The 27,723-nt window shown below is 52.2% G+C and overlaps 2 protein-coding genes across 21 annotated transcripts in view; both read right to left on the bottom strand.

Moving 5' to 3' along the window:
* Window positions 1–260: 260 nt before the first annotated feature.
* GET4 (guided entry of tail-anchored proteins factor 4) lies at window positions 261–15,590 on the bottom strand. Of its 7 annotated transcripts, none has more exons than XM_045542933.1 (9): window positions 15,349–15,590; window positions 8,932–9,010; window positions 8,477–8,558; window positions 7,649–7,798; window positions 3,878–4,016; window positions 2,558–2,698; window positions 2,154–2,229; window positions 1,970–2,042; window positions 261–645 (listed from the first exon to the last, which is right to left on the bottom strand). In XM_045542933.1, the coding sequence occupies exons 1-9, from the start codon at window positions 15,498–15,500 to the stop codon at window positions 557–559; spliced, it is 981 nt and encodes a 326-aa protein (XP_045398889.1). In that variant the 5' UTR covers window positions 15,501–15,590; the 3' UTR covers window positions 261–556. The 7 variants fall into 7 exon arrangements, with proteins under 7 accessions (XP_045398889.1, XP_045398895.1, XP_045398891.1 ...); XM_045542939.1 differs by lacking the exon at window positions 15,349–15,590 and adding an exon at window positions 14,362–15,119 and having other exon boundaries at window positions 2,154–2,259; XM_045542935.1 differs by lacking the exon at window positions 15,349–15,590 and adding an exon at window positions 14,080–14,348 and having other exon boundaries at window positions 2,154–2,259.
* A 727-nt stretch (window positions 15,591–16,317) lies between these two features.
* Window positions 16,318–27,723, bottom strand: part of SUN1 (Sad1 and UNC84 domain containing 1) — a 54,338-nt gene continuing 42,932 nt past the window's right edge. For all 14 annotated transcript variants that reach the window (XM_045542917.1, XM_045542915.1, XM_045542918.1 and 11 more), the window contains 6 exons: window positions 27,259–27,513; window positions 26,603–26,687; window positions 23,580–23,695; window positions 20,431–20,598; window positions 18,394–18,486; window positions 16,318–18,016 (listed from right to left, as the gene is read on the bottom strand). In XM_045542917.1, coding sequence (XP_045398873.1) covers window positions 17,903–18,016; window positions 18,394–18,486; window positions 20,431–20,598; window positions 23,580–23,695; window positions 26,603–26,687; window positions 27,259–27,513 — 831 coding nt within the window. In that variant the 3' untranslated portion in view covers window positions 16,318–17,902. The remainder of the gene's footprint in view (window positions 18,017–18,393; window positions 18,487–20,430; window positions 20,599–23,579; window positions 23,696–26,602; window positions 26,688–27,258; window positions 27,514–27,723) is intronic.

Here is a 27,723-nt window from a genome sequence, read left to right as displayed (position 1 = left end):
GCCGTCTGCGACCGGGACAAGCACACCGTGATTACAGAGCCACCCGTGTTCAAACAAAAACAAGATAAAAAAGAAAACTGCTCACGTTTGAAGACCATAGGAGGTGCAGCTGGGTTCACACGTCTGAATGGCCACTGTCTCCTCTGGCCCCCCACGGGCTGCGCTGGACATACCGAGTGCAACTTGCCCAGTCCCTGAGGATAGGCCTCCTCGTGTCACCCTCGGCCCTCCCCACAGGAACTGGAAACAAAGCACTGGGAGAGGGTGAGGCGGCAGCAAGGCCTGTGCTTTATTGTGGATCAATCTCCGGGGAACAGGCAGCCGGGAGAAGCCCAGGGCCTCGTTCTCAGGCCCCAGCCACACAGTGACAGGCAGGCCACAGCCACAGGCCACGCCACCCTCAGCCACCGCACATAAATAAAGACAGACACCGCACACGCAGCTACCGCCAGCCTCAGAGCCGAGCCCGCGGGTGTGAGGAGCCACACTCCAGGACTCCGTCTGAAACCAGCCCTTGAGCTGTCGACTGTGGGGTCTCCGTGTCGCCAGGGCAGTGTCAGTCCAGCTCGATGGGACTGCTGTCGTCGGGGCTGTCCTCGCCCTCCTCCTGCTCTGAGGAGCCCATGAGGCTGCTGAGGAGGTTCCCTGGAGGGAGACACCAGGTGGCAGGTGCCAGAGCAGCTCTCTGGTCGCCCTAACCAGCCCCACCTTCCCACCCGTGAGTGCACCCGCCACGCCAGGGCGTGTTCCAGGGCTGCCTGCGACTCTGGAGGACACAGAGCTGATGATCAGAGAGAAATGCTCAAACATGTCAGCTGCGTGGCTTTAGGGAAGAACAAACCCCAAATACCCACCAGTGGGGGCCAGGGTACAGCCATAAGAGAGGCCTACCGAGTTACCAAAACAAGTCACAGAAATATCACTTTTAAACAGAGAAAGCTATAATATAAAGCACTTGAATATTATACTCTTAAAATTATACATAAATAAGATACATCAAAGCTTCAAAGGCTGCACACAAAAATGCCCACTGCTGTCACCTGTGGGTGTGGTTGCCGCTGACCTGACTTTTACCCAAAGAATAACTCACTCAAAAAGTTCAAAATGTCCCCTTAAACCAAACCATGAGGTAGAAAGAACAAATGCAAAATTAAACAATGTTCTTTGTCTCAAAAAAAAAAAAAAAAGAAAGAAAGAAACAGAATCTCACTCTGTTGCTGGGGCTAGAGTGCTGTGGCATCAGCCTAGCTCACAGCAACCTCAAACTCCTGGGCTGAAGCGATCCTCCTGCCTCAGCCTCCCAGGTAGTTAGGACTACAGGACATGCGCCACCATGCCCGGCTAATTTTTTCTATATATTTTTAGTTGTCCAGCTAATTTCTATTTTTTTTAGTAGAGAAGGGGTCTCACTCTTGCTCAGGCTGCTCTTGAACTCCTTAGCTAAAATGATCCGCCCACCTCGGCCTCCCAGAGTGCTAGGATTACAGGTGTGAGCCACCGGCCTGGCCCAACAATGTTCTTTGGATATAAAGAGATAGAATCTCGCTTATCTGCAACCTTTAGCTCCCTCCCCCTGAGCACGCTGACAGCACTCTGGCTGGCAGGGGAGAAGCCAGTTCTGAAGTCCGACAGGAAAACAGATGACTCTCCGTCTGGACACTCCTGACCAGCAGTGACGCTGGGAGACAGAGCCTGACAAACGTGGTAATACCACACGTGCGCACTGAGAGCCATCCCGCAAGGGCTGATTGTAGGATTGTACGTGGGAATTCAGGGAGGATGAGAGAGCCCCTCCGGGCCAAGTCAGGGGCATCGGCGCAGACAGTGGGTATGAGGAAGGGACCTCGACCCCACACAGATAAAACAGGAAAAAGCAAAACTTAGAAAGAAAAGGAAGTAGCTTTCAGAGTAACCTCCCTGAGGAAGGCCTTGCTGTGGAGCCCTCTCGCGGCCTCTGCCGCCCGCTTACCTAGCAGGCCCCCGTAGGAGGACGACTGCTTGGGCGGCACCCCGAAGAAAAGCTGTCCGATCCGGTCCAGGTACTGCAAGAGCCAAGGCAGTGCGGTCACCAGGGTGCAGAACGTGCTGGAACTGCCCTCGCAGCACAGCACGTGGACTCGAGGGTTTCCTGCCCTGACACCCTGGGCCCTCACCTCGTTGTACATGGGGTCCCTCCGGAGGGACGGCTGATACTGCTCACACAGCACCGTGAACACCGTCAGCTTGCCACTGGGCACAAGAAAGCCGTCAGACCTACGTCTGACGAAAAGGAAAACAAAACGAGAAAACCACACATCCCAGTATCCACACAGACCTCCACATGCTCACGTGGGCACACGCACTGCACAGATCTATACACCCCTGCACACAGATCTATATGCGCTGCACACATCTATGCACACCTGCACACAGATCTACACACATACTGCACACTCCTATACACATACCGCACACACCCATACACGCAAATCCATATACTCGACACGCTCACATCTGTACACACACCTACACACAACACACGAACTCACACGTGCACACCTGAACAAGTAAGATTTACCCATCCACGGCCAAGAGCAGAAACCAGATGAAATTGAGCAGGGGCTCCACGAACGGAGGCCCATCCTCAATGGACGGGTGCTTCTGTGTATATGTCGTGAAGACCACCGATGCGCTGCTTTTGTTTTTTAAACACAGAAACCTGGAAGTGAGAACATCCTAGTGGGTGGAAACAGCGAGGGAAGCTGCTGCAGGTACGGAGAGCCTCTGCGGTCCCTCCCAGTGTGCGCCCACAGGACCCTCGCCCTGGGCTCAGAGGGCCTGTGCTGCACACGGACGTCCTCAGGGCAGCGCAGTGCTGTAGAGCTTTACAATTCACAGAAGAGTAGTGAGAGTACTGGGCAGGTGACAGGCTCGTCAAAGGGCGAGAGAGCTACGAATGGTGGCGCCAGAGCCGAACTTGTGTCCCTGACACTCACTGAACTAAAACCTCCACTTGCCCCCACCTGCGTGTACCTGCCAGACACCTGCCTGTGTAAGAACGCTCAGCCCGCAGGCCTGACACCGAGCTAGTGCTGGACAGACCCCGGCTTTTGCTCGGCAAGGGACACTACTCAGGCAGTGCCAGAGGGGACAGAAAAAGGGTTCAGGGCTCCAGAGAAAACATGTGCACCACGAGTCATGAAGCCGGGGAGATAGATTTTAAACGATTCCATTTTCACACCCGCAGCTCTGCAGCAGAGCCCTGCAGCTGCACAGCCTGCGAGGAACAGCAGGTGCCAGTGAGCAAGGCGCGTCCTGCCCCAGTGCCCACCTCCCAAATCGAGGCTTTTCCTGCGGGAGGAGATCGGCAGGACCACATGTGAGCAGTTTTCATCAGGGAAGGAGGAAGGCAGAGTCTGTCACAGAGTGCTCAGCGGTGCAGGCGGCCGGTCGCTCGGACCCACGCACCCCACCCTGGCAGGGAACTGCGGGGAGGGCCTGGTGGTGCGGATGTTCACTAACAACTCCAGAACTCTGAGGCATGTTTTGGTATTTCAAGATAACTGAGGGAAAGGAAAAAGGACGAGGAAGGCCCAGCTAGAGCAGGGACTCTACAGGGCCAAGGGAACTGGTGGGGGGCAACATGCAGCTGGGGGTCCCGTGCTTGCACTGAGGGTTTAGATGCACAGAAACATCTGCAGAGACAAACACAGCCTGAGGAAGCATGCGCACTGCATATTCCAAGATACTTCTTAAAACTCACTAAATGTATTAAAAATTATTCACTCTGGGTCCTACCCAGAGTGAACTCAAGGGGACAGTGACCTGCTCCAAGGCAGCCTGAAACCCAGGCAGCGACTGAAGCAAGGACTTGGCAGAGTCAACAGTGAGCACCTACTGTAGGACGGCCTGGGCCACGAACATGTCCACTTCGCTGCGGAAGCCCCTGGAGGTGGAGTATTCCACGAGCATGTGGGCACAGCCCTCCCCGTCAGCAGAGTGCAGGAAGTGGTACCGGGATTCGCAATAGTTCTGCTCTGTGAAGGGACAGAAAGAACACTTTAATATGGACACAACACATCACAGAGATGTGAGGAGATTCCCCTTCCCGACGTCCTGGCCCACGTGCCTGCACTGTGCTGCCCGTCCCGCCTGTGCTAGGAGCCCTGAGGACGTGGGAACAGGCAGACCTACTGCCCACTCAGGGCAGCTCACGGTGAACACTCACCAAACACCTCTCGCTCAAAGCACCAAATGTCAAACAGCGAGAGGGCGGAGCTAGTCACCAACCAAAGACCTTACTATGCTAGGCTAGTGAAGCCGCTAGGTCCTGTGCACATTAGGGTGAACCATAAAAACCGCTAACATCGGCACTTCTGACCTACTCAAATGGCAATTTCACATGGAGAAACACGACAGGAAATGCTAACACCTGAGCCTCTGCCAGCACAGCACCCTGAACCTCAGATCAACGGCAACAACAAGCCTAGGATTCTCCTTCCCATTAAAATAGGCAAGGCCGTGAGTGACCCCCTCAAACCTCACACCTGCTCACACCCTCCACCCTGCACCATTCCAAACCCGCTCACACACACTCTCTACCCCGTGCCATCCCCACACCTGCTCACACACTCCCTCCACCCCTGGGGCCACCCCAACATCTGCTGCCACCCCCACATCTGCTCACACACCCTCCTCCACCCCTGGGGCCACCCCCACACCTGCTCACACACCCCCCTCCGCCCCTGGGGCCACCCCCACACCTGCTCACACACCCCCCTCCGCCCCTGGGGCCACCCCCACACCTGCTCACACACTCCCTCCGCCCCTGGGGTCACCCCCACACCTGCTCACACACTCCCTCCGCCCCTGGGGCCACCCCCACACCTGCTCACACACCCCCCTCCACCCCTGGGGCCACCCCCACACCTGCTCACACACCCCCCTCCGCCCCTGGGGTCACCCCCACACCTGCTCACACACTCCCTCCGCCCCTGGGGCCACCCCCACACCTGCTCACACACTCCCTCCGCCCCTGGGGCCACCCCCACACCTGCTCACACACTCCCTCCGCCCCTGGGGTCACCCCCACACCTGCTCACACACTCCCTCCACCCCTGGGGCCACCCCCACATCTGCTCACACACCCCCCTCCACCCCTGGGGTCACCCCCACACCTGCTCACACACTCCCTCCGCCCCTGGGGCCACCCCCACATCTGCTCACACACTCCCTCCACCCCTGGGGCCACCCCCACACCTGCTCACACACCCTCCACTCTGGGCCACTCCCACACCTGCTCACACACTCTCTCCGCCCCTGGGGCCACCCCAACACCTGCTGCCACCCCCACATCTGCTCACACACCCCCTCCACTCCTGTGGCCACTAGGGCCACCCCCACACCTGCTCACACACCCTCCACCCTGGGCCACCCCCACACCGGTGCTAGCCTGGCCCTTCCTGTCCAGATCTGGGCATTACCTTGCCCCTCACCCACCCAAGAGGAGCCCTTGTCTGCCCTGAGTGCCCAGGGCCCTGGTGCTGAGTGACAGGAGTACCGACTCTGTTGTTTGCCTATCTTGTTTGTCTCCCTGCACCTCCAAAATAATAACCTTCTAGTTTTAGGGCCTCCACAGGAGAAGGACATTATGGAAAGAACTATACCAGACATTAGCAAGCCCGACCACCCTGGAGCAGAGTGTAACCTGTATCCCAGGAGAAGCAGGGGTGGCGGCTCAGGGCGTGGTTGTCAGGAACAGCAGCCCCACCCCCCTCAGAGTCCCTGTGAGCTCCAAGAACCCCCAGCCGGCCACTCCCAGAGTCAGGGACGAGGGCTGCACCCACCCCTGAGGGGCACCCACCAACACCAGCGTGTTCAGCAGGGTCTCCGTGGACATCGCTAAGGAAAGCCCCCGACGTGTTCTGGACCCCACAACCAACCCTGTGGCGGGAGGGGCTCCATGACAGACACTTTACTCCTCACGTATTGTGACAATTATCACATGGAATACGCACGCCTCAAGCACTTGTGCAACACTGTGCACGTGTGGCACGCGCTGCTCACGCCCACCGCCTTCCGCCCACCCCCTCCCTACAGGGCCCCACACACAGGCGTGGAGGAGACAGGGGCCACAGCAGCACTTGCTGCCCAGCGTCTTGATGGAGGTGACCCCCCTGCAGACACAGGCCCCGACTCATCTGCAAGACAAGGTAACAGGTCAAGGCTGCACCCAGGGGCTGCGGGGGGTGTGAGGGCCTCTGCCACCTCACTCCTGCCTGGCAGAGTGGCACCTGCCGGGACTCAGCAGTGCTCACCCCCTGAGGGCTGTGTGCTATGGGGGAGGGGTGCTGGCACAGATGGACAAGCGGAAGCAGCAGAGAACCTGCTTTCGACAGCATGGCCAGGGTCGGTCTCTACGGGGAGGACGAGGAGGTCCCTGCCCTTCTGAGGACCAAAGCGACCCCAAGGAATTAACTCAGCCAGATTCCTCCAAGGAGCTTCCCTCAACTTTCTGGCCGTTGAATCCTACTTAGACCTGGTGGACCATGTGGCTCTGGGGTGAAGGCAGGGAAAGCTTGACAGGTGCCAGGGGAGCTGACAGCCTCTCTGACGACAGAGAGCAGGGCACAGCCAGGTGAACCTGCCCCACGTGAAGAGAAAGGGGGTGGCCTCTCAGTCCCCTCTGCCCAGTGGGCAGTGCCTGGCAGGCTGGGGCTCTGAGATCTCAGCACCAACAAGGGCTGGTGCCTGCTAGGCATCCAGCGTTCATATGATGGATGGGCGAGAGGAGGGTAGGATGGACTTTGGCTTTGCTGACCTGCAGAGAACACATACATTCACCCAATTTCACCATTTGTCAGAATAGAGCTCTTCCTAGGAGGAGCTTGTTCACAAGGCTGAGCTGCACTAATTTCTGGAGGAAAGTCACCTTCAGCCTAGACCTGAACTCCTACGGGGTGCCTGTGCCCCACACAGCCGTACCTCTCCACCTCTCTCACCTAAGCCACCCAGATGGACGCCTGGGGGCCTGGGCAGGCGGCCGGGCCGGCAAGGCCTGCTGCCAGGTCATATACCACATACACTTCCTGGGGACCGTGCTTGGGAGGAAGCCTTTTCAAATCCTAACGAACGACGTGTCACTCAACCAAGATTTATTGAGCACCTTTTCTGGTACCCAAGCAGCAGACCTGGAGCTACTAAACCAACCACACTAAGCCAAACCTCCAGGACCCACTGCATGGACTAAATGATCCCCACAAACGCTTAACCAGAAAATGAGATGGGCTCTGCGGAGAAAACAGCTCGGCCAGCCAAGCACGGGTCGGATCAGCACCAGGACCCCGGGGCGGGGCCATCCACATCTTCTGGAGAGTAGGGAGCACCACGGGTACGAGCAGGAAGACAAATGGGCCGGGCCAACTCTGGCTGCCACCCCACCCCCTTGGGGCTGTCCTCAAGCAAGGGTGGCTGAACCTCAAAGCATAACTGCCCAGGTTTCAGAGCGCAGAGCCTCCCTCCTATGCTCTGGTGGACGATTCCAATGGATCAAAATGGATGATGCAAACGCAAGCTCCAGGAGCAGAGGGGCCGTATTTGCTGCCAGGCCCTGTCACTGCCAGGGCAGAGCACCACCCCCCAACCCTGCCTCCTGGGCCCCAGGGCCTACCTTTCCACAGGGTGAGGGCCAGCAGCTGGTGGAGCCGGGGGTGGCCCAGCTTCCCGGACCCCCCACTGGACCACTTCAAGGCTCTGGACACAAAGGCCACTCGCTCCGGGGAATTGGGGTCCATCAGACTGAACACTTTTGCCAGGTTTTCTGAAAATAACACAAACAGACCCTCATCCAGGGGAACACACGGCCACCCCAGTTCTCTGTATTGCACATCTTACAAACATGAATTAAAAATGACAATTATTCAACTTGAAAAGAACTGGTGTGTTGGTGTCCCCGGGCTCCAGTGCTGTCCAGGCAACTGACCTCTCTGCTGCAGAGGCAGCACCGTGTGCCACAGAGCGTGACAAGGAAGGACAAACACCTTCCCAGCCTCACGGCTTAGCCCGAGTTGGGCCGCCAGGCGCAAGGGTGGACTGTGGTGGGAGCAGAGCCTGGGACGGGAACAGCAGGCTGGGTTCCCGCACAGCCACCACCTCTGGGCCCACAGGACTCTCCTCCCCTCCCAGCTCACACAGAGGGCTCTGCCATCGGCTCGCTGACCAGAGCCCGGCCTGTGGACAGAGGGTACCCACTCGCCAACTCAATGCCGTGCAGAAAGCGTGTCCTGGGAGCGCCAGAGTACCTGAGTGGGGCTGCCTGCGAGCTCGACTCACTGTGACTGGGCAGCAGCTGCCTCTGCAGCAAAATCAACCCCAGCACACGAGAGACCCCAGCAGACATGGAATGGAGGCAAGAGGCGTGGAAGCGCCATGTCAAAGAACAGCGAAGAGAGGAGCCATGGTCCCTCGTGCCCAGCAAAACAGCACCGCCAGTTCTCACCCAGCAGCTCGTTGGTCACTTCCACCTCTGCCTTCTCCAGGGACTCTAGGACCAGCATGGACAAGTCTGCAGCACTGTTTTGCTACAAAACATTTAAGAAACAAAAATCACACAATTGAGAACAAAGCTCTGATTTGTACAGAACAGATAATATAAAGCTGGGCAGTAGCTCCGGTTTTTTAGACATAAGCCTGTGAACAAACCGAAGTTAAGGAAATCTGTCCTGAGCACCGTGTCACTCAGAATAACTGAGAACCCCTGGCCTAGGAGCAAACAAAACAGGACCGTTTATACCAAAACAATACACGTGCAGCACCCACTGCCCCAGCCCGAGGGTCCCGCAGTGGCCGGGAATACCAGCACCCTCTGCTACCTGCCGCCAAAGTGGCTGGAGCCAAGGACGGCCCGACATCGGCCACCAGGGCAGCAATCTTGCCATAGCAGGACACACTCACCTGGCCATGACTGAAGAACAGCAACGCCCCTGAGTACATAAGCTCTCGGGCTTCGACGTGTCTGCTCTGGGACATGTACCTGCACCAGGGAGAAAAGCTGTTAGCTGAGGGACAGCGGCTGCAGACGCTCCCCAGAGGGTGGGAGTTCCCATCCATATGCTTGCCACGTCGGGCGTGGTCTGGGGGGTTAGATGCTGAAGGTGCACAGGGGAGCGTGGGAGCCTCATCCTGTGCACACACACCTCTTATCAGGAGTGGAAACAGCAACTCCTGAAGCACGTGAGCTCCATGGGAAGGAAAAGAAGAGTCTGTCCATCTGTCCTGCTCAGCGTGGCCGCCCCAGGGGCCTCTCCTCTGCCTGTAGGCCCAGCTCCTCCTGACCGCGAGGGCCGTGTGGAGCACCTCTGGACACAAAGGTCCCTGCTCTCTCAAGCTCGAGCCTTGGTGGGACCAGCAGACCCACCTGAAGACACTGTGGGTGGGGCCACCTGTGCTCCAACAGTCCCGGAGCCAGACAGCAGCCCCTCTCTGAGCAGCCCCTGGGTTTCAACAGCAGGGACAAGCAGCGCAAGCCTTCCATCTTCAAGACAGACCTTGCCTTGATAGCAGGTGCTCCCAGAAGGAGCAGAGCAGACGTACACACATCTGAGAACTGAGGGGCCACAGGGCACACGGGGATGAGAAACAGGGGTCCCAGCATGGGGTCCTCCTGGGGACAACAACTGCAATCTCACCTTCTTCCCTCCTGCTGAATCCCATGCACTTCTGTCCCCGGGATGTGTGCCCCGTCTGCACCCTCCTGTGCTGCACACCTCCCTTCCTAGGGCTGGGACCAGCCTGTGTGGCCTTCAGCCCTGTGAAGCTACGAAAGCCGGCCTCTCGAACCGCACAGGGACAGGAGCACAGTGCAGTGAGAGGCCTGGCTGGCACCTAAGCACCTCAGAGCCACAGGCAGGATGGGAGGGGCTGTGTGCAAAGGACAAACATCGGGAGGCAGCTGGGCCCTGCCTGTGAGGACAAAGTCTGGGGGCAGCCAAGACGGGCCACGCCTCCCAAAACACATTGTTTCACTGGCTATACATTCACCTTGATTACCGTCATCTTATTAGCAAAAAAATATAACCAGCCAATCAACTCCGTGTCTCTGGGCCAAAATTTCCTTAGACAGAGCCATATTTAAAAACGAGTCAAGTTAAAGAAAAATATTAAGTAAATAGCAATGCAGGTGAAATAAAGACACAGAAATACGCAGACCACTCAAGTCTGGGCAACGCGACTTTAGCCGGCTGGCAGGGAACACAGGCATTGGCTGTGCTATTAACCATAGGAACGGTCTTTTCTGCAAAAAGGTACTACAACCAGACATCTTGGGGGCATCCCATTAGCTTGGCAGACAGGCCCCCCAACAGGAGACCCCACCTGGCTGCATTTTGTGGGTGGTCACCCAGAGGTAAAAGATAACACCCCAAGCAAGATGCCACCTGCCAGGCCATCAGCAGTCTTTTGTCTCTCTCACGCTCCAAACCTGGGTGGGGACCCACTGCCCCGTTGGCACTCGACAGGGCCATTTATCCTGTGACCAGCCATCCTCATTCCTAAATCCTGTCCCGAAGCGCCGCTGCCTAACTCCCGCAGGATGCTGGGAGCCGCCCTGCAGAATCTCGGAGCCCTTCCATGCGCCTGCTCAGCGCGGCAGCAGGGTCTCTAAGAACAAGTACTCACAGCGCACAGCCACACGCTGTGGTCTGCACGGACACTACAACCGTATGCACTTATCGTACGTGACCGGCCAATTTGTTCCTGCTTACATGTGACACTACACAGTTCTAGACTCTTCTATCTGAGGTACAGTAACAGATAACCTCTTAGAAAACCAGATGAAGAAAAAACAACTCCTTGAGAGGCAGATAAACCAAATTCCTGGGATATAGGGAACCTGCAGATGATTAAGGCAACCCCCTCCCCCAGCCAGCCTGGACCACGACGGCCCCTGCGCCTCCTGCTCCCAGGGCAGCGCAAGCTCCAGAGGGGAGAGGCAGGGACATGGTGAGGCTCCTGTGCGCACAGCTGTCACCTCGTGGAAACCACGTGTTTCCTGACCACGGGCAGCTGATAAAGACAAAACAGTTCGAGGCAAACACGAAAACGATGTGCTTTTTCCACTGAAGAATCGGGCCCTGGGAGTTTTTGTTTCTGGGTGACTAAGCAAGGACTGATGCCCTCTGAGGCCTGAGGCCACAGGAGAGTCGAGAGTGGCTGGAGCAGAGCCCAGGTGGCCTCCCCAATCTGTCCACACAGTCCTGACCGCTGCAGCTGCTGGATATGCCACATGAACACCCCAAAAGCACCTTTATACACTGAAATAGGACTTTTGTCATCCTCAGATGAAGGACTTTCCAAGTTGGTGCACGTTGGTGCTGCCAGCTAAAAATGGCAGCATCTTTATCCACAGAGCGTGTCTGCGCAAATACTGCAGTTTATTTTGCTCTTATTTCTTTCTCCCTCGCACACACAAGAGCAGAACACAGAAATGTTAGTATTAATACTAGTGATAAAAACTGTGTGGATCAAAAGATAGAGCTCGTGGAGCAAATCTCCAGCCTATCACCCTCACCAGCCGGAGGCTGCTGTGCCCCAGCCTGGAGGGTGTGTAGGAAACACTGTGATGCAGCAGAACATCTAACTATAAGGGACAGTTATAGACTGCACAGTAAAGTCCCCACACTGTCACGTTAAACAACCCACACCTGGACATGGGGTCGGCTGGTGCCTGCCTTCAGGAGAGGACCGGGGGCCACGCTGCTTGAGAAAGGGTCGCTGCAAGGACAACACCTGAACTGACAAGGGGCAGCTGCCTGCTCTGCCAACAGCTCCTCTAGCAAACAGTTTATCTTAGGCACTGGGTTGAGGCGTGTGCAAAACACACACCGTAAGTTTTTCTTTCCAAAAATTTCTTTATATGACTTAAGAGGCAAAATACGGTTTCAGGCCACAACAATCAACTCAAACAAAATCTCAGGAAGAATCACGTGGCAGGAAGACTCACTTTCCATGGCAGGGCGGAGGGCCACAGGAGCACTGGGCAGGGAGTGGAGGGCAGGCGCCAGGCCCAGCAATTCTGATAGTGGACGCCACGGATCACTGCCACCTGGGCTGGGCTCTCAACCACATCAAGTTTTTAAAAGCAAATGTGCAAACAATGCAGCCAACAGTGAGGCCCCTCAAGGCCAGAGGGTGGCACTGGGGCCACTCTGGCAAAGTTGTCACACAGCCACAGAGATTTACTGACTTCATGAGGCACCAATAATCCAACAGGCCTGGAAAACGACTCCCTCCCCGTCCTGGCAGAGAGAAGTCTGGAGAGAAAAGGTGACCTCCCCTAACCAGCACTATCCACAGGACAAAGGTGAACACTCTCTTAACCCTGTCAGCCTCCAATGCAACCAGGTGGACCAGGAACTACTGCTCAACTTCTATGGGACACACACCCTGTGAGACCACTCTGCTGGGCCGCCCAGTTCCTCCCTCTCCTCCACCTGAAACTGCTGTGGGGCATAAGTGAATTAATAGTGGCACCTGGTGAATTTATCCAACAGCTGAATGAATTAACAAATTGTGGTAAAGGCACACAAGGGAATATACCACTCAGCAATAGAAATCAACCATAGACACATGGATGAACCTCGAAATAATCACACTGAATGAATCTAAAAACACAAAAAAGGGCACATACTGTGATTTCACTTACATACAATTCTAGAAAATGCAATTTATTCTAAATGAGGGACAGCAGATCAGTGGTTGCCTGGGGCAGGGGTGAGGAAGGCTGATTACCAAGGCACAGGAGAAAACTTTTAGGGGTGATGGGTACTTTCAATTATCTTGATTGGTGATAGTTTCATGGGTGCATTCATATTAATACATCAAAGCTCACCAAATTGTATGTTTTATGTAAATATGCAAATATATGTTTGTCGATACAAAGACATGAAACAATTTAGCATGATTTGGGGAATTTGACTTCTCCACAAGCTGCCCACCCACGGAGTGCTTTAAGGCAGGGCTGGTTGTCTGCGTGGAATTCTGCCCTGGGTGGACAAAGGTGCTACCGCAGGGACCTCCTGGGCAGCACAGTGAGGTAATGACCCACGAGGGAGCCTAGGCTCAGACAGGTTCAACATGTCTGTCCTGGGCCCCAGGTCCCACGGAGAGGAGTGAGCCCAGCCCTGGGCCCCTCCCAGTTAACCCTCACAGTGCAAGCTCCTTACCACCTTCACACTTGGTACAGAGTGTGGGGGATGCAGATCGTCACCCATCTCCCTACGAAATACTCTCTCCACCTGGGAACTCGTCACTTACAAGCTAAATCAACAATCAAATCCCTTATTGCGGCAAACTGGTTCAAAACAAGGAACATCGTGTTTATTTTTGGGAAGATCCGCTTTTGCTGAGTAATCACCAGGCAAATATTTATACACAAAACTTCAAGAAGAGCCAAGCACCAGGGCACATCTCGAACGACAGAAAAGTTCTGCGTCACACAGTCACGGCTGGCCGACCCACCTGGAAGGCTCACTGCTGACCTACAGTCACGAGCCGCTTACATCTTTGGCTGCTCCTTGAAGAACAATCAGGTTTCAGAGACTACAATGGGAAGTTGTTACTGTTCAGTGACAAATTCAACTAACATTAAAACTCACCACTATAAACATCATACGTTAAGGACTTGTTTCTGCCACAGGTAAACTTAAACAGTCTCCAAATAAAGCGAAAAGCAAATCTCTTTCTAAACCACTTTCAACACGATGATAAAGCTAGATGCAGACTGACTGGTTTGTATTTATAGAATGTCAGGAGTTAATGCCTAGAAAGTTCTAGAACCAAGGCTGCCCTTCAGGTCACTCACACTCACTCAGAACAGTGACTAATCCCTCTCCACAAGCCTGTACTCAGGGAGTCCAGACGAGAGTGCCCAGCCCTGGCTGCACAGGAGGGTCTGTACAAATAATAAGAAAAACCTCCACACGTAAGACAGCAGGGCCTCCTCCCTGACCTGTCCAGTCAGCTGAGATTGAGAACTACTCACTTGAACATTCGTCTTTTTTCTTTTCCTAGCATAGATAAGAGTTTTAAGTAAGGCCATGGTACCTGTTACACGCCGGGGACTGACGGGTCATCCCACACCTCACTTAGAGTAAGTAAGTGCATTTTCACCACTTAAGTCACTCGCCGGCCCGCCGGCCCAGGACCCTGGTCCCGCTCACGGATAGTGTTTAATCCAAATGCAAGTTAGCAAACTACGGCCAGAGCAGAAGCACCCCCCGAGTTCTCAACACAATGATACAACTTGCTATTTAAAGAAAAACTTAAAATGTGGGCCCAACAGAGGATTTGGGGGCAGCGGAACTCAACCCACAGGATGCAGCACACCTGTGCACCGAGGGCTCGGCGCAGCGGAGCGTCAGTGCGGGTCTGTCCACCCTGGGGGGCGCGCCCCTCCCGGGGGTGCCCACGCTGCAGGCCGGGCAAGGGTATATGGAAAACGCTGGACTTCTGCTCAATTGTGCTGTGAACCTAAAACTGCTCTAAAAAAGCCTATTAAAAACAAAATAAACTAGTTCTTGCCCTTAAATATTATCCCAAAACATTCGCTGTCCCGTGGCAGTTTAGAAATAAAAGGTTCTCCACAAAACAGATGAAATTCTCTGGAGTTATCTCCAAAGCACGTCCGAGGTCTGGTCACTCCGCCGCCAAACTGTTTTCCGGCCTGAACCACCCCGAGCCAGCGACGTGCGCGATGCACAGGAATGTCACACGCAGAACCAAAACCTGGAGCAGCAGCTGCGTGACGGACGGTCGGAGCAACCCGCGGCGCTTCATGGCCGGGCGAGTAGGGCTCGTGCGTCCAGCCCGGGCCGCGTGCAGCGCAGCCCCTGAGAGGTTACTGGTCCCCACGCTCGGCCCGCGGCCCGCACCGGGCGGGTGGGCACCCCGCGAACAGCAGCGCCGCGAAACGGGCGATTTAGCACAAAACAGAATGCGGAGGGCGCGGGGGCGGCATAAGAGACAGGGTGTAAGCTCACGACCGGACCCTCCGCGGGAGGACGCCCGCGACTTCGCGTGGGGCTCTGGAGCCACCCGAGCTCCGGGGAGGCGCGGGCAGGGGAGGCGGGGCAGGGCCGGGAGAGGGAGCGGAGCGGAGCCGGAGGGTAGGGAGAGGCCGACGCCGGAGGGGGAAGCCGAGACCGAACCGGACAGGCCGGAACCCTCCGCCCCGCGGCCCCTCGCTCCGACTCGGCCTCCGCGACAGGCAGCGGCGCGGGCCAATGGGGGCGCGGGGCGAGGCGGCGCGGCCAATGGCAGGCGGCGGGGGCCGGGCGGCCGGCCGGGCCGAGGCGGGCGGCGGCGCCGCGGTACCTGAAGAAGAGGGTCCGGTACATCTGGTGCGCCTCGTAGTAGTCGCCCTTCTCGACGCTGGCGCGCAGCTTGCCCTCCACGCGCTGGACGCCGCCGCGGTTGCGGGCGCCGTTCCGGGCGCCCTCCTGTTCGGCCATCGCCGCCGCCGCCATCAGGCCGGCGCTCCGCGCAGGGCTGACGCTGTCGCAGGCGCGGTCGGCAGCACCTCCCGGCTTCCGTCCCGGCGGCGCCCGACGCCCTCTACGGTGGCCGCGAGGAGCCGCGCGCAGTTGGGAGCGGGCGCGCCGGCGGCCGGCGGCCGGCACGTGACCCTGGGGCGGGGCCGCAGCGCCTGCGAGGGCGGCACGTAACCCGGGGGCGGGGCCCTCGCTGACGCCACAATGGCGGCGGCCAAGGGCCGCTTAGGAGACTGAGGCGGCGGGGAGCGCCCCGGCCCCCAGGGGGGTGAAGGGACCTAGGCGTGCCCGGACGCCGCGGAGGAAGCCACTCCTCCCTCAGGCCCTGACGGGCGTCGTGGGATCGGGAGCAGGACACGCTGGAGCGACTGCGACGCCCGCGCGCACCTGGAGAGATTGTCGCGCGGAGGCCACGGCTAGGGGAGGCCGCGCCGGCACCTGACCGCTGGGAGGCAGGTGCGAGCCGGGGACGCTCCGGAGAGTCGAAGCTGAGGGCAGACCCCGGGGAGACCGAGCTGGGGCCGCCCTACCCCGCCAGATCCTCCAGCCCCGCAACGCCCCAGCCTCTCCAGCCCTCGCGCGCCCCAGCCCCCTTCAGCCTCCTCCAGCCCCGCTGCGCCCCGGACCTCTTCAGCTCCCCCGCGAGCGCTCCAGTCCCCTCCAGCCCCTACTCTGTGACCCTCTGGGCATAGGCCCACTAAGGTCCAGCCAGCCCCACTGCTCCCGTGGGCAGAGACGAACAAACTGAGAAAGAAATACACTGTTTATTATTCATTGGAAATATCAACATGCACTTTTAAAAATTAAAATTCTTTATTTAAACATCTTAATAGCATCTTATCAATTTGGTGGCAGCAAAAGAAGCACTACCAAAGACAAATATTTTGAAAGGCATTTACAAAAATACATTGCACAAAGTCCTATCTTGCATCTTTAAAAATAAATTAATATTCAAAATATTTCCACCCCAACTCCCAAATTTGGTTTTTATAGGAAATTTTCATTTATACACATAACTTGTAATATATGAAACATCTGTACACGTTTTAGCCACTGTAACTGCATAGTTCCAATTCTAAGAAGAGGGGAAAAAACGCTACTATATGTAGTTTTTTATATTTGAGGGCTGTTGTGCAATATACATAAAACTCTTCAGAAAACCAGTCAGCACCATCATTTTATGTTTTTCTGAAAATACAACATTTATGGTACACCAAAAACTGTCTTAACCCAATAAAACTTAAATTATTCTTAAGGTAAAACATCTGTAACACTTTAAGTTCCTTGCAGATATCTCGTTTATAAAGTCTGCTCAGTAAAAGTCTAAATATTAAATATTAGTTATAACCAAAATGAGTCTCACAAGACTCGAGTGAGAGTGCCCAACAGTCGTAATAAAAGGCAAATTCCAACTGGAAGCCAGGAAAAAGTGCTGCTACTGTAGGAAAAACCATGATCCTGATATGTGATGGTTTCACAAATGTGCCACCCTGGACAACGCCTTGGACAACCATCAGCAGAATAACAATGCAGCCTCTGAAAGACTCAGAGCATTGTAGTGTTCCCTTTTCAGCAAAATTCAAAACAAAACCTAAAATACCCAAGACTTCCTGGTTCCTATTCCTATGTGCACCCCAGTGGGAAGAGCCTCGCTGAGACAGCTCCGGGTGTGGTGCGGTTAGGTCCAAACCTCCCCTTTCAAATTAGACTCACTTTGACCTACAAGAACGAAACTCTTCCATATTCCTCCATGGATATTAGCACGATGAGTCCTGACTGAAAACCTTTCTCAGATGTAAGAGCAAACTAAGCAGAAAAGCACATTTTTGTCATTTCCCCACCCAGAGACTTAGTAACCACTGGTGCTGAATAAAGGAAAATCCCATCTTGAAGGAAAGGAGTTTAGAACTCTGAAAATTTGGTGACACTGCTTTTCCCTGAAAGAAATGTGTGTTGGATTTAACAGATGAACTAGATCTGCCCCTCAGAAGAGCCAGTGAAAGGCTAAATATCAAAGCTTCAAGAACACGTCAAGCCTTCTAACTACACTTGCTTTGTTCCTGCTGCTAATACAAATACAAAGAGCTTTCTGTTCAGAAACAATGTACATATGATACCCACACATCCCAGTGAATTTCCCCTGCTGCTGACAATCTTTGTGGACACAACACGCTCAACATGCAGTTTCAGTGGACACAGCAAGCTGGGCGTCAGAGCATTTGTCACCTAAATTTTCACATCCTCCTGCTGGTAGTCAGTAACATTTATTTAAGGGGTGACACTGTCCTGTTATTATATACGCCCTCACCCATGAAGGATTCCAGTGTTTCAGGCTGTCCGGTATATACAAAAATGTACAAAAATAGTAAGTAGTGTCTTTACTTGACAGGCTCCCCGTGAACTCGGAACCGATAGAGACAGGTGTACTCAGGATGGCCCCAGTTAGAGGAAATCCGAAGTTCCACAACTTGGAAAGCTCTATCAGGTCTTTTCTGAAATTGAGGGAAAAAAACCACAAGTATGTCATATTAATAACCCCAAACCCAATCACTTCCTCAACTATGATGTTTGGTAGGAAGCAGCAAAGTTGAAAACTAAATTTTTCAATATGAAAACTTTACAAATAATCTATCACAGGACATGAAGCTCGGACAAAACCCTAGGAACTCATTATTTAATTTCAGTTTCAATAAACACATCTAAGTGTAGCTCATTAAAAAGCTCATTAAAGAAAAACAAAGCTAGAAAGCTAAGATTAACTTTTTCAAAGGCTAGTCTTCATACTTTCAACACTATTAGGGTCCTGCTGTCACAGTACGCCCAGGGAACTCTGGGACCACCAGGGAAGTGGGACACTCATGGTCCTTACCAGCACATGGAACGTTTGCAGAGATTCCCCTTCATGATCATACGTGAACTGTCCCAGAAGCCACCCGTCCTCTTGAGACTCATTTTCCAATCCCTGGAACCAAGACATACAGTCATCAAGTAACAGGAGAATGACACTGAACTAATTAGGACCGTTTCCCTTCAGTATGAGTGAGGGAAGATCACCTCTCCATAGCACAAGGATAAGGCCTTCCCTGGAAGGGTGGGCATTCTGTTACAAACCCCTAGGTAAGTGTGACTCCTCCCATTACACAGGGCAGGAAAACCCAAGCTGAAAGAGGACACGCTAGCAAGCAGCAGAGAAGGGACGGTGTCTGACTCCACAGACCACAAGCCACCCACATGGCCCACTGCTGCCCTCAATGGTCCCTAATGGAAACCCTGAAGCACTGGACCAGCCTGAGAGAAGAGCCACCACACAGCACTCACCAGGGAAGCAGACTTGGAGGGAGAGAGCAAGGGGGGTGGGCTGTGAGGCTGGGGAAGGGGACAGAGATCCAGCCTAGGAAGATGGAAGAGTTCTGGAGATGGATGGGGACAATGGCTGAATAACAGTGGGACTGTACATAATGCCACTGAATTGTGCACTGAAAATGGTTAAAATGGCAAATTTTGTACATATTTTATCACAATAAAAGATAAGAACGAGTAGAAAATATAGGGGATTATTTGAATGTCTGTTTCATAATAGGAAAGGACTTTCTAGGTATGAGAAATGCCATGGAAGAAATTATGGGCAGTGAGTAAATACAAAATTAAGAGTGACTATGGGAAGTATAGCTGTAACAGAATGACACATGCTTAATATTTACACATTTAAAAGCTCAAATATTCATAAGGAAACTATGATCCAGAAAGATAAATCAATAAAAACAAGACCAGAAGCTATAAAAAAGGAAATATGCATTTGAAATACAGAGAGACACAGATTAAGATGAGATACCATTTTTCACCTATCAAGTTAGCAGAGGTTAAAAAAAAGAGGGCTCCATTCTTAGAAGGGGAACTGAGGTCAGCACACATCTCAGTGCTGCCATGGAAATGCTAGTCACGCACAGCACGGCGTGATGCCTTGATGCCCTCTGACACCGTGACACCACTTCTGAGTATCTAGTCTGCGGAAATAACTGAAGATGCAAAGATGCCACACTTGTACTAGAAAGCGGAAAATCGAAATATTCAACAGGAGAGTCGGTCAGATAAATAAGGAGTTCAACTATACAATGAGATTTTATGCTATTTAAAGATGTCTATAAAGAGTTCAATTGCTGTACAAAAATGCTTATGATAAAACTGTTTAAGGTAGGAAACAAAGTTTTATAACAGTATTGTCTCAACTGTATTTTTTTTTTTTTTTCTTTTTGAGACAGGGTCTCGCTCTGTTGCCCAGGCTAGCATTCAGTGGCGTCATCACAGCTCACTGCAGCCTGCAACCCCTGGGCTCAAGCCATCCTCCTGCCCCAGCCTCCTGAGTAGTTGGGACTCCAGGTGTACACCACCACACCAGGCTAATTTTTTTTTTTTTTAAGAGAGCCAGGGTCTCACTAATTGCCCAAGCTGGTCACCTGGATGTTTTTAAAGGGCAAATAAACAGACCAAAAAGTACCACAGTATTAATGGTGGCTTTCTCTTGGTGCTGGGATTATGGGTGTTCTTTTCTTAATTTTTTTCTATAAATTCCAAAAATAAGACAGCAAAATTTACTTTATCATTTGTCATTCAGTTGCTTCAGCCTCACACAGTTGTCAAAACATCCTTTATAGGTGACTAGACAAAAGTGAATAAAATTCTCAAAGCCAGGCACATTTAGTTGATCTGTTTAGCAGTATACACAAATGGGACATCAATCAATGCACTATTTGTAAGTTACCCTCCTTGGAAACACAGTGAGTGAGAGAGGGCAGGGGGCGGCGAGAGACAGCTGCCCCCGGAAACACACGCGTGACAGGGGCTGTGAGGACGTTCGTCTTTGGGAATTCCCAGGAAGGGATGGGAGGAGCTGGCCAAATGCACTCACGTAGACTGCGAAGTCCTTGGGGGCGCTGGTGATGTTGCCCGTGGGTGACAGCGTCTTTGGTATGTGCTCCAGGGTGACGGCGGTCGGGTGGATCACCATCGAGAGCCTCACCACTAGGTAGCCCTGGGAGCCTTTAAACGCCCAGCAGTTTCCCGGGTACATGTCAGGCTAGGGAAAGGCAAAATGCCAGAGTAAGGGTTTGAACAAGCTCTTAACCACTTAGGAAATAAGCAACAAGAGAAAAGACTGACACAGAAGTAAACATGAAAGCATTTTTGTGTGGTAAAAATCATCGTAAGCAAAATCAGGAGACAAACTTGGGAAAGGGGTTTGTAACTGAGATCTCAAAGGTCACCATCCCCAACACCTAAGTTAAGATAACCAGAACCACAAAGAAAAATGGGCAAGATAGAAACGTACCTCAGAGAAAAACAAGTAAATTTAAATGGTACCCAAACAGGGAAAGATGCTCTGCACCTTATACAATAAGAAGAAAATAACAAATTAAAATAACAGGGAACTACCATTTCTCACCTATTAGACTGACAAAAATCTAAAAGTTTGACAGAATGGGCTGTGGATGCTGTAAGGAAACACACATTTTTGTTGCTGGTCGATGTGCGAAATGCACCAGCCCAGGAAGCACAGCCCGGCAATGCCCAGCACCGCTGCATGTGTGCTTGCCCTCCAACCTGGCGATCCCACTCCTTCGTTTACTCTCTGACCTGGCGACCCCACTCCTACATTTACTTCCCACCTGGCGACCCCACTCCTACATTTACCCTCCACCTGGCAACCCCACTCCTATGTTTACCCTCCACCTGGTGACCCCACTTCTACCCTAAAATACACAGACAAAAGTAAAAAATGACAGAGGCATAAGGATATTGTGGCAAGAGTCCTTGTGACAGAAGAGGACCCACAAGCCCACGAATGGGGACTAGCGGAATAGGCTGTGGACCGGGGCAGCAGCTGTGGCCAGGGGAGGAGGCTCGGGCAGAGCAGCCCACCCTTGTGAAGTAAAGTGACACATGCATGTTTGTGTCTATAGAGAAAAGGGGAACAGTGTACCCGTACACATTCTGTTTTCTCCTTTGTGCCAGTTATCTATTTACTGCCCGTCAGCCCAAATCCAAAGCCATCCTTTTAGCCTGCTGTGGGAAAATGGAGCTGGGCCCTGTCACTGCCTTCCCTTTGCTGGCCCAACAACTGAGCTGTCGGTGCAGGGCGTGCCCTGGGCACCCCTCCCGGGAGCCTGCAGCAGAATGCCTCCAGCGGGTTCTGGCAGGTTCTGCCAGCAAGGCAACACAGCACCTTCCCTGCCGTCCAGTGAGCTGCGGCCAGGCCCTCTCTGGACCTCGGCCTTGGGCAGGCCGGGGATGCTTCCCAGGTGCTCTACCTCAGTCCTGGGGTGGGAGCTAGTCCTCATACCTGCCATCCTATGTTCTTTGAGAATTTTCTTTACTTCCCAGTAGCAAATCGCTTGTTGCTCCAATCCCATTACAGCTAACAGTTCCTTACATAAACATTCCCCACTCCAGTTTGCCTGTGATTCTTCCAACAGGGAACTGTCCCACTCTCTCCCTCACACACATCTAAGACACCCACAGACTCACTACGCCATCACCACTCCCAGCAGAGTGACAGCGACAGTGCTGTGCACCAGTGTGGCATCTGGGGTGTGTCAGGAACACCAAGGCCTTTGAGGACTCTTGTTATAGCCAGGAGCAGGAAGCAGCACCGTGGAGGTGTCCTGTCTGCCTTGCCAGGTGGCAGCCTACTCGGTGTTCTTGCAAACTAGCACGGAGGAAAGGGAGCCTCAAGCTGCACTGTAGTGTCACAGCCAGCGTCTCCCACCGTCTACAGGGAACAGCAAGTCCACAGAGGCTGCCGGGCACACACCACGCCCTCACTAGAGACCACAGGGAGCCAGACAGTTACACGTGGCAGACACTCTAGCAAGGGTAACCATGGAGACAAGACAATTACTGTGATGGTACCAGGGGATCCTAAATTTTAGGTTCACTGATATTTAATGCACAACTTCCTTCATGAATTCTTTAAGAACGGATTTGTGGTTTATTTATTTATTTGGAGGCAGGGTCTTGCTCTGTTGCCCAGGCTGGAGTGCAGTGGCACTGTCACATTTCACTGCAACCTCCAACTTCTGGGCTCAAGGGATCCTCCTGCCTCAGCTTCCCTGGTAGCTGGGACTACAGGTGCCACCACGCCCAGCTAATTTTTCTGTTTTCTGTTTTGTAGAGACAGGGTCTCCCTATGCTGCTCAGGCTGGTCTTGAATTCCTGGCCTCAAGTGATCTTCCCACCTCAGCCTCCCAAAGTGCTGGGATTACAGGCATGAGCCACCATGCCCGGCCTGGACTTGTTTTTTAACTGAAAAATAGCTATCAGGTGGATGTTCACGTAAAAGAAATTTTAATCTTCTTCAAAAAATGCCAGGATTATTAGGAAGCATTTTAGTACTAAGGCAAAATAAATGTATCTGACCATTTAAATTCTTCACCCTTTAGTCCTTCAAGTTTGTACAACCAAGAGTAAAACATAAAGGCACGAGGAAGCAGAGGTGCGTAAGGGGAGCAGTCAACACCGGCACCAGAGAAGGGCTCCCTGCCGGATGCCGACTGATGCTCACTCCACCCGCTCCCACTCTTCAGAAAACCGAGACCGGGCTACTCACAATCTCACAAGACCACCCAGCTGTGAGCGTGAACAAACACCTACACAGAGCAGGAGAGATGGACGAACAGGAGAGAAATCTGCCAGGGTGAGTGTGACACCATGGTCCCATCTGCCTGAAGGTCAGACCGAAGCAGGACACATGTCTGGTAACCCTAACCCTAACCTGGAGGCCAGTGGAGATGTGAGGGGGCCTCGTAGTGCTGGGGATGCGGTTTCCTGTCCTGGCGCTAGTTTCACACATGTTGGTTTGATGAAATTTCACTGAGCCGTATACTTACGATCTGTACACTTTCTGTATGTTTATTACACCTTGATAAAAAGCTAAGAAAATACATCAATAAACCAGGCACGGCCAGCACCTTGCCTGTGTCTGGGGGCTTCCACCACTAGGTGGCAGAGGCGGGAGCCTGCGCTGGACCAAGTGCAGCCCTGGGACAGGCACCCACTCACCTGGATGACCACGCGCGGGGACTGGGAGAAGTACCACAGCGGGATTCCAAACAGGCTTATTAGTGCCGTTTTGGTTTCGTACGTTTCAGAGCAGCGAGTACTCAAGATGCTGCCACCTTAAAGCAAAGTTTAGGATGGTTTTAGTATTTAATTCCAGCATTTTAGAAGCTGTATCAGCCCTATCTGAAGGATTTAATCAAAGTATCTTTAAAACTCTAAAGTTTTTTACTTGTACAAACAACCTTCTACTTTAAAATCAGCCCTATTCCTAATTAATTTTACTTTCTCCAAATTCAGTGCTACTAGTTTGCAATTGCTCTGGGATACACAATCTGTACCTACTGAAACAGAAAAGTTAAAATAATGGCTTTCCCTCCCCACTACTAGAGGGACAGCTACTCTGAATGGATTTTTGTTCGTTTGTCTAAATAAAGACTAAAGGTGTTACCTAGCAAGTGAGCTCTTAGAGGGCAGATATAATAAGCCCAAGTGACAAAACATCATGGTAATTACCAGTTAAAACAGAAGTGCCAGGGGACAGGGGATGACTGCTGGCAGGCACAGGGTTTCTACGTGGGGTGACAGAAATACTGTGGGATTAGATAGTGGTGAGAGCTGCAAAACATTGTGAATATACTAAAAACTACTGAGCTGTACACTTTAAAATGGTGACATTTTCATTATGTGGATTCTATCTCAATAATAAAAAGCAGCAGCATTGAAAAAAGTCCAGTTTGCCCCTCAACAGGAAACTGGGCAGACAGAACACTGGTGTCGAGGCAGGACCAAAAAAATCCCCCAAAAACAAGTCTGTGTGGGAAGCAGCAGCAAACACAAACAAGTTGGTGAGAAGGAAGCTCCCGGGGAATGCGCTCGGCCAGCTGTGGCCCTAAGTCTGCTGTGAGCACTTGTAAGATGCAGGGAGCAGGAGGGGCAGGGATTTGTCTCAAACATGAAACAAGGGGACTTTGACGTAGCTGAGGGAGAACTGAATTGCTGAACCCATGAATTATCATACCTTTTTGAAATATCCTATTCTAATATTCCTATTCTAAAAAAGCCTCCTTAAACAGAGTAACTCACTTTTTTAACTTACAAAGAGATGATAAATGTTTTGTTTAGTGACAAAACCTTCCATTCAGCCTTACCAGGAATTACTGGAATTCTAAGTTAATGATTCTTTTTTTTTTTTTTTTTTGACATAGAGTCTCACTGTCACCTGGACTAGAGTGCCGTGGCATCAGCCTAGCTCACAGCAACCTCAAACTCCTGGGCTCAAGAGATCCTCCTGTCTCAGCCTCCCAAGTAGCTGGGACTACAGGCATGCACCACCATGCCTAGCTAATTTTTCTATTTTTGGTAGAGACGGGGTCTCGCTCTTGCTCAGGCTGGTCTCCAACTCCTGAACTCAAGTGATCCTCCCATCTCTGCCTCCCACAGTGGTGGGATTACAGGCATGAGCCACTATGCCTGGCCCTGAGTTAATGATTCTAAGAACATATGACAACTATTGGCCCATATTGTATGGTTAATGTCATTTGATGCCTCTTAAATGAAAATAATTTGTTCATAAATCACAGAATTTCAAAATATATAACTAAAAGCATTTAATAGTCTAAAAAAGTAATTTCAAACAAAACACACATTGAGAACAGTCAGTAGCCTCACTGACATCCATCTAGCATAGAGAAGAATCTGGCAGTTTCACATGACAGCAGTCTGCATCCACCACATTAAGACGGTAAATGGAATCAAATCCAACTGTTCCAATAAGGACAGGATTAGGCTTCTGACCAACCACACCTGAGTTCCTCAACTCCGGGGGGCGGAGTGGGGGAGAGGGGGGAGGTAAGCAAATCAAACAGACTGCAGATTTGCAAAAATCACCACCACCCTGCAAGGCTCTGTGACCTCGTCACACACTCATGTGTACTAAGCACATTATCATCCAAGTGATCATGTTCCACCAGCCCTCAAGTGCAATTCCTACATTTTAAAAATTCAAAACCCTGGCTGGTGCAGTGGCTCATGCCCGTAATCCTAGCACTCTGGGAGGCAGAGGCAGGAGGACTGCTTGAGCTCAGGAGTTCAAGACCGGCCTGAGCAGAAGTGAGACCCTATCTCTACTAAAAATTGAAAATATTAGCCAGGCAACCAAAAATAGAAAAAATTAGCTGGGCATGGGGTCACTCGCCTATAGTCCCAGCTACTCGGGAGGCTCAGGCAGTAGGATTGCTTGAGCACAGGAATTCAAGGTTGCTGTGAGCTAGGCTAATGCCGTGGCACTGTAGCCCAAGCAATAGAGCGAGCCTCTGTCTCAAAAAAAAAAAAAAAAAAATCAAAAAACCCAAGACTTTTCTATAACTTATGGTAGCAAAACCTCCCCTAACCCACACGATGTTACTTACGGTTTTTATTTATCTCACATGTTTCTTCACAGAGATGCTCCTGAGCTAGACCCGGGTGTGCTATCCTCAGTGTCACAGAGGGTGTCATGTGGACCTCAGTACTTTACTAAACTACAATTCTGACTTTTCAAATGCATTTGGCCCCAAGAGTTGTGGTCCATGCCTGTGTACCTGCAGTGTTCTGAAGAGCCAGAACACCACGCCTGTCATTCTGTCCATGCAGCTTCATTTTACCATCTGTCTCACTGTCCAAGTGGAAGCCCCATGAGGGCAGGGTGAGTGGTCACTTTGTGTCTCCACTGCAGGCACTGAACAATCCATCCCCAAACCACAGGACAGGAGGTTGTGGGTGACTGACCCACATGCTGTGGCGTAAACCCTGACAGCCATGAGCACACACCACCAACCCTTCCAGGGAAGACCTGTGCCCAAAAAGCAACTGGCCAGGAAGAACGAACACCAGGGACTTGCCTGGAATCACGTTCTTGTCTCAGATTTTTTAAAGTTCTAACAAGTTCTTACTGCTGGAAGTGGAGTAGGTAACAGCTTCTCAAGTTCACACCCCCGATAACAGGTAGCCATTTAATTTAGTGATGAGAATGTCTATATACTTACCACCAGATTCCAGAGCAAAGTCCACCATCCCAGTCTTGTCCTGGGAATACAGCTTCAAAGCATTGTTCACAATGACATGTGCTTGCTGGACAAGGTGAAACAGAAGAGACTCGGGTTTAATGACACAGAGGAAGCCTGGGTGCTCGTATTAAGAGCATATTTTTAATTAGGTCCACTCAGGGGATGACAGGCACAGGGTGTCTCAGCAACTCCATGCCCAGACAGGGACAGGAGGGAGCACAAGAGCCTCTCCACCCAGGGCTCAGCCACAGTCACAGTAAATCTTGGAACCAGAGGAGTCCCCTGGGTGCCATAAAACATGAAGGAAGCAAGGATTAGACTCTGGGACTGGACTATGCGAAATCTGGGTTTACTGGGGAATTTGTATGCAGTATCGGAAGGTACTCGCTGCCACACAGGTAGACAGGATCTCTGGGACAGACAGACTCACAGTGATACAGTACTCCTAAGCGGCAGCTGAACGACGCCACCGCAGCTAAGACTCACCGAGCGGCCACCTGCCCTGAACTCAGCACCATGCTGAGCACACCTCACACCCCATTCTTAGGAGATGACATCACAGTCCACTAGCTTAATAACCTGGTAACCTGCCTCAGCACAACATGGGCATCAAGCACTCCTCAGTGCTGACTCACCGCTTCTGTTATTCCAGAAACCCCCGCTTCATTCACAGCAGACACGACAGTCTCTGAAGTGGGCATCTGTTTTGTCACAGAAATGTGGTGGGTGATGTTCTTCAGTATCTGCAGCTCTAAATCTCGTAATAAAATCTGCAAGTCATCTTTGCTTACAAATTGAGAAGAAAACTTTTGTAGCAGCCATTCAAAAGAACCGTCTTGCTGATCTTCAGAAAGTATGAGTTTGACAGTTTCTCTGACTTGGGCATCTACCTGGTAATATAATCAGTAAATATAACATGAATTTACTGTCTTATCTAAATCATTTTGATTCCTCTCATACATTATCTTAGCTACCTCAGAAGTATCACACATCCTCTCAAAATGTATAATGTAAATGTGACACAATATTCCTTCATATTAAATTTAAGAGCCCCTCTAAAAATGTTGGACTCATTAAAGAGAACGGGAATAGACAAAAGC

This window comes from Lemur catta, chromosome 2, assembly GCF_020740605.2.
Source record: "Lemur catta isolate mLemCat1 chromosome 2, mLemCat1.pri, whole genome shotgun sequence".
NCBI classification, from domain to species: Eukaryota; Metazoa; Chordata; class Mammalia; order Primates; family Lemuridae; genus Lemur; species Lemur catta.
This window is presented reverse-complemented; position numbering and strand designations above follow the sequence as displayed.

Coding starts and splice junctions, on each gene's coding strand:
- GET4 (XM_045542933.1), bottom strand. CDS start 15,500: ATGGCGGCGGCGGCGATGGCCGAACAGGAGGGCGCCCGGAACGGCGCC. Junction 7,799..8,476: donor AGTGACCAACGAGCTGCTGG/GTGAGAACTGGC, acceptor TGTTATTTTCAG/AAAACCTGGCAAAAGTGTTC. Junction 2,699..3,877: donor GTGGCCCAGGCCGTCCTACA/GTAGGTGCTCAC, acceptor TCTCACTTCCAG/GTTTCTGTGTTTAAAAAACA.